This window comes from Rhinopithecus bieti, unplaced genomic scaffold, assembly GCF_001698545.2.
Source record: "Rhinopithecus bieti isolate Rb0 unplaced genomic scaffold, ASM169854v2 scaffold_5051, whole genome shotgun sequence".
Lineage (NCBI taxonomy): Eukaryota > Metazoa > Chordata > Mammalia > Primates > Cercopithecidae > Rhinopithecus > Rhinopithecus bieti.
The window spans coordinates 439,255-451,307 of NW_016804599.1; the positions used below are offsets into that span (position 1 = coordinate 439,255).

Sequence of the window (12,053 nt, forward strand, 5' to 3'; positions counted from 1 at the left end):
CTTTCTGAGGTAATGGAAATGTTTTATGTCTTAACCTGGGTGGTAGTTATTAAAGTATATATAATTGTTAAAAAAAAAAATTGAACTGTTCACTTCAGAACTGTGCATATAACTTCACATAAATGACACCTCAATAAAATATACTTAAGATGCAAAAAAAAAAAAAAATTCATTCAATTGAGAACAACAAAAGCAACTCATCACAGAAAGTTTCTTGGATTTTTTTGAAACTAGGATCCTCTCCAACATATATTCTAATCCAACGGCAATCAAACCAGAGGGTTTTGTCTACTTACATTTCTGTAAATATAAATATCAGGCACACAAACTAAACACAAAAATATTCTTCACTCTAGTTTCCTCATAACTGCATTTTCAAAGACAACTATAGAAGGTATTTGTGGGTATGGGTGTGCTCTGTGAAATCTGACCCACCAGACACATTCCTTCTATTATCTAGCTCACCAAATACACACATAGCAAACTCTAATCCTAGCTGGTCTTCACTAAATCTAGAGAGTTTTGTCTAAGATGCCCTAGAAGCAGAAAAAGAGAAGAGCCCAGAAGTCTTTTTTTTTGTTTTTTGGTTTTTTTTGAGACGTAGTCTTGCTCTGTTGCCCAGGCTGGAGTGCAGTGGTGCGACCTCAGCTCACTGCATCCTCTGCCTCCTGGGTCCAAGCGATTCTCCTGCCTCAGCCTCCCAGGAAGCTGCGATTATAGGTTCCCACCACCACACCCGGCTAATTTTTTATTTTTAGTAGAGACAGGGTTTTGCCATGCTGGCCAGGCTACTCTCGAACTCCTGACCTAAGGTGATCCACCCGACTCCGCCTCCCAAAGTGTTGGGATTAGAGGTGTGAGCACCACGCCCGGCCCCTTTTAAGAAGTTCTTTCTACTGCCTTGAAAAAAATTCAGATTGCTTTAGGAATCATTACTTTCTCCAGGCCTACACCTCTCACAGGGAAGAAAACAGTGCATGTCTCCTAAGAAGTGCCAGAGTTGTAACTAAAGCACTTGCTTCAATGCTGTGCTCTAAGCTAAAATAACAAGAATCCCAAATGAAGCCAACAAATTTTCTGCAAAACACTGACCAGAAAAAACACTTATATTTTGTTAACTTGCCATTAAAAAAATAATAATAAACATACAGAAAGTTGAAAACACCTAGGTGTCAACCACTGGGCATCATTAAGTATCTACTATCTTCTCCACCATACTTTACTTTTTTACTTTCTTATTTTAGGGGAAAGGATAGTGGAGCATTTTTTAAGTCAATCCCAGATAAGGTATTATTTAATCTGTAAGTACTTTAGTTACCCTCTGCTTGGGCTACACTCAGACTGAAACAAAGGGAAAAATGATATTCCTTCGGGGTGCTCTCACATTTAAACTGTGAAAGTTTTATGTGCCGGAAATACCTAATATAGTTTGGGTTCTTGGTCTGTAGGTTCTTCATCAGAGTGGCCACGGATGCCTTGAACTGTGAGCCTGCTGTAGGAGGCCTTTTCAGGTTGATCTTGGCGGGATTCCCTTCGGGGAACAAAGACTTGATGAGGGCATGGCTGGCCTTCCACATGGCTTGGGACAGGTCTCGATAGAGAAGGTCGTTGTTTTTGTCAACAAATCCTTCCACTTGGTACAGCACCTATAAGCACATAGAACTCAGTGACAGCACAATGCATGCTACAATGTCAAACAACTATTAAAAATACTCCAAGACTATCTACACTGCAGCCTCTTCCTTCACCATCAAAAAATCCCTGACACGTTAGTCACACTCTCATACTGAGTTCGCCTCCAAGTTTAAATTCCATCTGTCTAAATCACAGACAGGATCAAAATAAATTCTATTACCATTCAGGATTTGCAAGAATAAACTCCAAAAATGTTATCATAACATTTTCAAAGGATTTTGCATTTTTTTAGGAGTCTGAAAATATTCTGGGGTTTTACTTTTATTTTTTAGTTCTCATATGCCAATTCTAGTCTGTTTAAAAGTAGATGGGGCAAAATAGAAACAATACTGACATTTTCATAAATACCCTGAAGCAGTAGAAAAACTGATCAGAAATTATCTTTTAATAATATAGGCTAATAAAACATAAAGTACCAAGTTCTAACATTCTGAAATTAAAGATAATTCAGGTACTATATACTTAATTTTACAAATGTATAATCATGAATTTTTTCCCCTTTGAAGTTTGTAATTTTATGAAAAAGGAAGTATTAGCTCTAATCAATAACCTTTCAGGATTCTAAAGATTAATCAATTAAGATTGTTTTTACGGTTGTCTTTATATATTAGATGACATAAAATTAATTCCCCCAAATATTAATCAAATAAATAAGTATTTTAAAAAAGTAAATATTTTCCCTAACGTCATTTCAAAATCTCAAACAATTCATTATTTTGCTAAATGGCTTGTGTTTTTAAAGCCTTAAGTCTTTACTGACTCCTAATTTGTACTGGCAAGTCTCCTTCAATAGTGTTAATAGATATTTTATATAGGATAGCTTAAGAGTTTGATTCAAAAAATATATTTAGACTCTTCATTAAATCCATTAGCTTTGCTTTCGGTTTTCTATATTAATAAGATTTTAGTCAACATGGCCCAGATTCTATTTCTATTGAATATTTATTGATTCAACCACTTTAGCAGCTCAATTTGTCCTCACAAGTTAATGGGGTTTTGAACGCCCATCTCTGAGGCACAGCCTCCTTGCAGGGGTAACTTGGCAGGCCTGACTGGGCGCTCACGGCTCCCCCATACCTTTCCAGCATAATGCTGGATCCTGAAGCAGCTGTGAGGCAGAGACGTGTCGTTGAGGAACCGAGAGCACTTGCTCATCCTGCTCTCAAAGTGCTGGTGGGTGGCACATACTTGGTTCAGCTTTTCTAAGAAGGTCTCATCAGTGACTGTGCCAGGTCTGAGGCACTCCTCATCCAGCATGGCCAGGATTCCATTTGTGTTCTGAGAAAAAGGAAATAAAAAAGTTTCCTTCCTTCCTCACTGTATTGTTTTAATAATTATTCCTAATGACACCATCAAACACAATCAACTTAGTCACAAGAAAAGTCTGTTCAGTTATAACAAAAAGCAGAGAATCAAAACAATAACAAAAGTCTCAGGAATCAGCTCTTTCCTGAAGGATCCCAGGTGTGTGTATGGTGGTGTGGTTGGGAAGAGTGTGTCTTCTTGGTTTCTCTCTCCCCGCATAACAGTACCCGGGAGTTGCCTCAGACACCTTAGCCTGATGATGACTGAAATTTATACTCTTAGAAAAAGACAAGTTGGATCTCAAAGATTCAAAAACAAATCTAAAAGCAGAAATGAATGTGACAATACAGCCTCTATAACATGTCTCAAATCACAAAGCACAGTCTTCTAAGGCCATTATTTGATTCACTCCTAAGAAGGAAACTCGTTTTCTATGTTTCCAAATTGTTCATGTGTTCAAAATAAAGCTAATTTTCTAGAAAAAAATGCTGTGATTTAAGATGCTGCTTTTAACAATCACTGCAATCAAGCTGATTTCAAGAATATCTGTTTCATATAGATTCAGATTTTAGAAATTCATGTGGAATTTCTAAATGGATGTTAAACATAAGTGAAAATTTATTTGTTGCATATCTAGACCCTGTGGTCATTTTTATTCCAAGAGTAGTCAGCCCTAAACTGAACCAGAAGTCAGGAAGCTTCTACTTTGCTAAATAAAGACTGCTGCTCCATGGACTGCCCCTATGGGGTCATAAGTCTTAATTCCAAAAACAATCCACTCCACTGACCATCAACCCCACCTACTTCCACCCAGGCAAAGTCCTCTGGTTCCTCTCCCCTTCTGCTCACAAGGCCACGACATCCTCTGACCAGCATTTATTCATTCCACACAAAACCCTGGGGAAGTGTGGACTCTCAGGAATCAAGTGTATTCATAACATCCCCCCAGAACAAACATTATTGTTTAATGATGCTGGAAGGAAACATTTCCTTTATATACCCAGGTTCCTATGTGAACATGAGCTTCTTCAATCATATTGCAAGGGAATTTTTGGCTGAGATAATCTACTTAAATTAAGTGTATTACCACTGTTCTTTTTCTTCCCTTCTTAAAAGAGAATAATTAAATGCAAGATTATATTTATCAAGGAAAACATACTAACCAGAAATTCTGAAACTTAAGATTCCCATAGCAAATTACCTCCTTCACAAAATGTACCAGGAAAATTTTTAGGAAATTCACTTTTCAGAGCCAAAATCAGAGATCTGAACTGCTTACATGGAATATTAGTGTTCCCATTCAACATTGTTCAGATTTTTTGAACCACAGTTTATTTCTTATTGAAAAATAGTGATGCCTTAGAATATTGTTTTTAATGTTCAATTTAATTAGAGAAACAACTTTTAGGAATATGCTGAATACTGAGGAAAAAAATACTGGCTAATTACATATTTCCCAAAAAGTTTTGTAAAAGATGAGTAGAAAATGATTTGATACTCATTCAGAGCATGTGACTGTATTCCTTAAACACAGCACTCACTTCACTAAACTGGTCTTGCTTACTGCAGGACAATAAAGCTGATACACTGTTTCAAATTACTTATTCAAAATCAGGTATTAGGAATCCCAAGCATAAATTAGTTTCCTGTTTTCCACACACAAAATTAGTCTTCCTACATTTAATTCATTTATAATAAACTACAGAATATGATCTAAAAACAAAAATCTTGGATTCAGAAAGCTTACTCGAAATTATCCAATAATTTTCACACTTTAAGCCTTTTTGCATATGCACATATTTGGGTCACCTGAAAAATTCCAGGTCCCTGGCCACCCGCAGTCACACATGCAATGCCCTCTGCATGTATGATCTGAATCAATGCTACAGCTGTACTAGAGCCACTTCTGGGGTCCCACTTAACTCAGCTCCAGGGGTCGTCCCTTTATGTCTCTTAAACTTAATATAATACCTACTGAATAGTATGTTAAGAGGTCATTAGAGCTTTGGGAATGAAATGAATATTATGATTTGGCAAAAAACTGGATGGTTGCTCAGAGCCTACTCTGATCAGTACTCACATGCCCAGGAGCCACGGAACAGACCTGGAATCCAACCATACAAGAAAGGCTGGTACCTTTAAGGCCTGGTGTCTGAAGGTCATAAAAGGGTGTTGTGATATGGCCACAGGGGATCCTGGCTAAGTATCAAAACATCCAGCTGTCTATTTATGTGTTCAAGAACTGTGTATGATCTCTTAGGGCTACAATAAAATCTCTAGAACTCTGCAGTTCCTTAACATATATGTGTATGTGTGTGTGTGTGTGTGTGTGTGTGTGTGTGTGTGTGTGTGTGTGTAACAGTGAAAATACTAATGCTTAACACTGAGGCACTGAGAACATTTGTAAGGGTGAATTATAGTACTAAAACATTCTTTAGAAAACTGTACCTAAGTACTCACATTTTCTATTAGGTCACAAATGATAGCATTATTGAAGTAGTCGATGTGAGTCCATTCTATATCCTAAGAGACAAAACAGAACAAAATCCAATGACACAAGATGAAGCCACGACACTACCATCCATAAAGCAGACTTTGCTCATCTTATCATATTTCCCTTCCTCTCTGAATTTATTTTCTTTACAGAACGGGTACTGCAAATGTCACAGGCAGTTCCCAAAACTTTCTCAATGCAGCTGCCTATCACTGACATAATCTGATTGAAGCAAACACCCTTGACCTGTTCTGAGACTGCCTTCCATTCCACTCTCCCATCTGCAGCAATTTCCCATGCACTTCACTGGCCCTGGGCCAAATATTTACTCAACAGGCCCTTGGGTCAATATTACTTTGTGTATGTTTACAATGTTTATAAGGAAATAAGTTAGAACTTGATCCCAAGAATTTAAGGCCTAGATTCTTCTGTTCTGAATCTGTAATCATAAGGAAAAAAATTAATTTTAGAGTCAATCTTGTGTTTTAGGGAAGTTAACTCTTTCAAGTGTTAAAAAAAGGCCAGCGCTACCATAAAGTATTTTCAACATAAGGAAAGACATGAAAACCTATCCACTGGTTCTAACACTGGCTACAAAGCCAAATCCGTAAAGACAAATGTAATCTTCTGTGTCTACTTACATTCTGTCTATAAATGTAAACATTTATTTGTCTTCTATTCATAAAGCAAGGAATCTTTCTATATATTCATAGAAGCGTTTTAAACGATCCGTACAAACTGTTTTAAGTTACCCATCAAAGTTTGGGCATTCTCTTCATGATGAGAAGACAGGAAAAGAATGAATCGTGCTTTTAGAATATTTATGTTACCAAAAGGTGCCAGACAAGTATAAAACATTTCTGAAGCATAATGAGTACTCTAAAAAATAAAGATGAAATATTTATGATTTAGCTTTCGAGTAAATGGGTTGTTTTACTAAGTCACTGGGGATAACAATCACATTAGAAAAATCTATATGGAAAGAAAGATAAAAGAGAATTCAGTGTCCTTAATGGCTTTAAATGATACTAAGAAAATAAAGGAAAATAGGTAATATCATTACTAAAATATTAAGGCAAATAAACAAAAAAGGAAACAAAAATATAAACATAACAATTCCTCCCTTTTATTTTTTGAAATAACTAATTTTATACCTGGAAAAGACTGGCCATTTTAAAAAATAAAAGGGTGAAAAGCAAATATATATTTTAAATTAATGATGAAAAGACTCTGCAAACACTACTTCTGGTTATTTTAAGATTACATTAAACGAGACAACCCATACATAGCACTTAATACCTGCTATGTAGTGTAGTAAGCGCTCAATAACTGTTACCTATTTTTACTATAAATTTGAATACTCAATACTTTTTGACATTGAAAAAAGTCTCAAAATATTTTCAAATCTACTTACAGTGATACTGACTTTTTTTGGTATACAGTTCTCTAAGTTTTGGCAAATGTGTAATGTCAAGTAACCACCACCATAATCAGTCCCCAAAATTCCCTCGTGCTGTCTCTTTGCAGCCACAACCCTCTCACGACTCCTATCTCCTGGCAACCCCTGACTCTATAGCTTTTTATAGGCAATCAGTCTCTATAGTTTTGCCTCTTCTAGAGTGACAGATGGAATCATACAGTTTGTAGCCTTTTGAATATGGCTTCTTGTTTAGGCTATCTTCTGAATTAGAATTTATATTACGAGTAAAAAAGGACCAACACTTTAAAAAAGCATTTCAACATTACCTCCCGTATATACTCCTCCTGCTCTTCTTTAAGAGTAAGTTCAATGAAGATTTGTTGCAGCTTTTCATTACAATAATTAATAATGAACTGCTCAAAGCTGTTGTCCTGTATGGAGAAAATGAAAAAAAGCTTTATAAACCATGCCACTAGCTCTCCCAAAACAATGACACTCAGACATCTCAATCCATGAGAAATGCAACACATGATCTCTCAGATTTAACTGCAGCCCAGCACACGGCTCCTAGGACAGATGCTTGCCCATTGCAGGTACTTGAGGAGTGGGTCATGAGTAAGTGATGAATGAAGTATACACAAATGATGCAATATTTGAAGGATGAAGATTTTTAGTTGACAGAGAAGCACCCCAAACAGAGAAGATAGAAACAATCTCACTTCCTTTGCTGAAAGATCAGCAAAGACACAGTGAGCTCCACAATCTCTGTCACCAAGTTCTGAATCTTCCATTCTTAGGTGAAACTTCAGAGCTCAAGGAAGTCCTCCTGAACTGACCTCTTACTGTCCCCATCCAGAGACAGATCCCTCACTCTGACTCTTACTTCCTAACCCTTTTTATAGATCATGTTATATGAACATGTGTGTATGTGTAAGTGTACACATGTACAGATAACTTCACATACATCTGCCTCACTAGCCTGTACACTCTTATGGGCGAGGGCTGACCATGCTCTCTTGTTCACTGCATTCCTACTCCTTACATAGCACTTCACACCTAGCAAGCTCTCAGTACGTACTGGCTGAGTGAATGAACAAATGAAGTTCCTTCCAAATGGAGACCCAAATATTAAAACATCTCCCTGACAAGAAACAATCCCTCTCTCTGTAGAAGGCCCACACCCCTGATCACTCTTACAAGTCTCAGCAGCCTCTCCTTCATATTAATCTCTTATGAATTCACTGACAGAAGCTTTATGTCTAAATCATTTCTGAACAATCTGCAGGGCTTAATGTATTGCTGTACATCCTGAGGGCACCAAATGAATAAATTTATCAAGAACCACATCATCCAGGAAGAAGTAGATCTGACCCTAAAACTTGTTGTTTTCACCTCTATTTTTATTTATTGCCCAAAGATGGTGGCAGTGGGAGCAAGGGATAGTATGACTCCACCACTGGTAAAATGGACTCTTCTCCCACAGTGGTGGCCAGTCCTGGTCTAATGAGCAAGGACAGCCCACATGTAATGGTGCGGCCAAAGCTCACTGCTCCTTGTGAACAGGCAGAGCCACTGGCCTTCAAATCCCTCCACATATGATAGAAGTGGAAAAGTCACAGAGTCTTCTGAAAGTTGATCTTTAAAAATCAATTTTGGTCCTACTTAGGAAAACTTAAAAATGATACTTATGCTACAGCATCTAACTACATTCTTTCCTGGAAGTCAGCTAGGAATTTCTAATCACCAGTGATGCAGTGATCAGAGGAAATTTTAAACTCGAAGTCATAAATAACACATGTGAATATACTATCAGTGACTTATCTTGTTAATGCTAAACTTAGTCAAGGATAAAAGTTTGTTTGTTTCATGTCTTGAAGGGTCTTACTAAAGGGCAAACATTTATTTTCAACACTTTTGATAAATATAGTCAGATACAAAGGGCACTTCTCAGTCCTCATTTTCACACAAATTTTTAAAAACCCTGTGCTCAAATTCACAGAGTTAACAATTTCAATTAGAAACTGAAGTTGGTCTAGTATAGATGCCTTATTATTATTTACTCAGCATAAAGGCATTCCATATATCATAAAGTCTCAATTGCTTTGCCAAAGTATGTCCCTATATGATGCAACTATAAATAAAACCTATAAGTAAAACATTAATAACATAATAAGTAAAAAATTAATAAAAGCGTATCTTTGATTTTTTTTAGATAACAGTCTCATGGAGCAAATCTGTTATTTGGCAAGTCTGTGCCCATGGAGCTATTTCAACCCAATTATGCTAAATCATCAAACAGCAAATAATGAGAAGGAAAGGAAAGCACTAGTGTCCTCAGACACATTGTATAGCTATGAACAGCTCAAAGTACACTTCTAAAACAGGACTATGAAACACACACAAGCAGATTAGAAATCAGAGGCAAAGCTTCACAATTACAAAACAATTTAAGGATTAAATTACAACTAAACTAAATTTGCCCATAACCTTTAAAAACTCCCGTATGGATTCTGTATTTTATATCCACACGGTTATTCAACAACCACTTACTGCAAAACTCACATAGCTAGAGAAGCTATTAACACAGGAGCATGCAACAGACCAGCACCGCAAACAGGTCATACTTACTGCATTCTGGTGCAAAAAGGGACAAATTACACAAAATGCAGTCAGTTCTCAATTAGCAATAAACTTCTAAAAGTGAGCACGTATTGACAGTTATTCATGGTTACAAATGATGGCTTTTACCATTCAGGCTGTATTTTTGATGGTATAAAACTTTGGATCATGAACCATATCCAGTCAATTCAAAAGACAGGACCACAATACCTTCCTGTGGTGTCTGAACGGTGGTTTGCTAGGGGAGAGTTCTTCAGGATAAAAACGGTTTGACTGAAATAATGATAAATCATGTAACTTGCCTGAAATTTTAAGCCTTCAAAATCCAATGCTTCTAATTATAAATTATCAGGAAAAAGAAAACATGCATGACATGTATCCAAGGTCCACATCCACCCAAAGAGTCAGGGGCAGTGGTGGTTGGTGGATCGCCGAACAGGGAAGAGATCCATCAAGATCCAAAAGTAACTCCCCTTTCCCACCCCAGTGACACATCCCTGTGTCGTGCTGTGCTGAGGCTCCTTTTCAAAAACCAACAAAGAGAGAGTATTCTCCTGGAGATGCCCTAATAACAAAAACTTGCCTGTCTGACCTTACCCTAGAGGTAAAAAAACACCCCCCGCCCTCGCGAAAAAAAAACCCGAACAAAAATAGAATAGCACAATTACTGATGTAGAAATTAACTTACTTCCCCACAGAAATCAGCATCTATTGCAAACACAACTCCAAAGTCTCCAAAACACGTCATGGGTCACCCAGATGACCATTACTGCTCATAGTGAAGGCTAAAGACACACACCTCTCTTGTGATCTAAGCTGAAGTTGATGGCACTGTTCAAATGTGGAGGAAAATGGGACTTCACATATGATTAAAAACTCGCAAAAATTTAAGGAATAATCAATAATCTGCAGAAAATTAAGGAATAGCCTGGTAGCAGTTCACAGAACTCCAACTTACATATGTCTAACACATTTTTCCATTAATATGAATATTAAATTAATACCTGGTTTTCAACCTGGGCCTCCCCTCCTTCATAAAATAGCGAAACTGAGACTAGAAACCACCAGATGAATATGAAGACCCCAAAGCAACTTTGTATTTGCAGACTTTTTTGGTTTGTCAAGAACTGTGTGAATAGCCAGCAATCCCTGAGCCAGGCCCTCTCCCATGTGTCAGGCTCATGAATCAAAGCCTCCAGAAGAGGAAGTGGGCAGGAACTTGCCCCAGGAATGACTCATCTCCTCTCTCCAGTTTTCCACCCATGCTCCAAGCATGCAATTTTTCTCTACTGTCTTACCCACATTTATCTCTGAAGACTAAGGAATAAAACTAAAACTTAGAAACATCTTCAAACAAGTACTTTCTGGGCTTTCCATTACATAACCTCCCTAAATGAAGCTGAGGCTGCTTCAGAGAACAAAGGCAAAACAGCAAGGTGTCTGTTCTCTGCTACTTCACGCTATAGTTACCAACTATAGATTGGGATAGTGAGCACTTACTTTGTTTAGAAGTATATAATATAACCAAATTTTAAACGCTGGGGCTTCTTTTAAGAATTCTAGACTTTGAGTTCATCCTTTCAACATCAAAACAAACAACAACAAAAAACAAAACCCAGGAAATCATATTCCCAGTCGGTTCATAACTAGTTTATACTCACAAGTATCAATCATAAACTCTCCAATATAAATTATTTAAGATGTACCAAAAATACTAGCCCCTTTGTATATTCTCCTTAGCAACAAAGGAGGCTGATGACATTTTATACTCTTTAAGGAAGACAGATATTTTTAAAACTCTTAGGCTCTTTAAAAACAATAAATATTGAAAGGAAGTCAGTAAATAGAAGGGGCAGCTCTGTCCCTCTGTATTTGGGACTCAGAAACGGGAAGGAGTCCGCAGGTGAATATAACGTATTAGAAACAGCGAGTAGTCCAAACACAAAGACTAGGACTTATCTGAGCAAAAAAAATACTGTTAATTACATATTAGTGTTTCTTAGAGTTCAGCACTTTCATTTGAGTTCAGATTTTGAATATAACATGCTGGCTTGGGGTTTCTATATTTTACATACAGTAAAGTCTCCTGCATAATAAATGAGTCAATACCTTTAATAAAAGTTATAGAATTTTGAGTGTATATCACTATTTTAGGGAAGGTGAGCTATATTATTGCTACAAAATATGCTGTTGGTCCTTGCAAAGATTTATTTGGTGTTAAAGTCTTTGACAGCTTCTGATTATAATGCTGTTCCTACAGGAAAATATAATGCACTTAACCACAGTCCATTTTTAAATATCACAGCGTCAAGAAATAGGCTCCAAAACAAGAACCGCTTTTCTTAGAATGTAAACTTAAAAAATCCTCAAAATATATGAGAAAACCATTTAATATTAAATAGTCTCCTTTTCAGACATTTACCAAATTGAATGACTAGCTAAAGGTTTAGAAAATTTCCCTTAACATTTTTTCTTCCAGGTATATACTAAAATACAGCCAATTTTAAGAAAACAACGTTA

General features: G+C 36.8%; 1 protein-coding gene across 1 annotated transcript in view; it reads right to left on the bottom strand.

Annotated features, from left to right (window-relative positions):
- MYO1B (myosin IB) overlaps window positions 1-12,053 on the bottom strand; it is a 184,390-nt gene that overhangs the window by 35,537 nt on the left and 136,800 nt on the right. Inside the window, 4 exon segments of the mRNA XM_017869353.1 lie at window positions 1,420-1,646; window positions 2,773-2,973; window positions 5,461-5,523; window positions 7,241-7,345. Of these exon segments, the coding sequence (XP_017724842.1) occupies window positions 1,420-1,646; window positions 2,773-2,973; window positions 5,461-5,523; window positions 7,241-7,345 (596 nt within the window).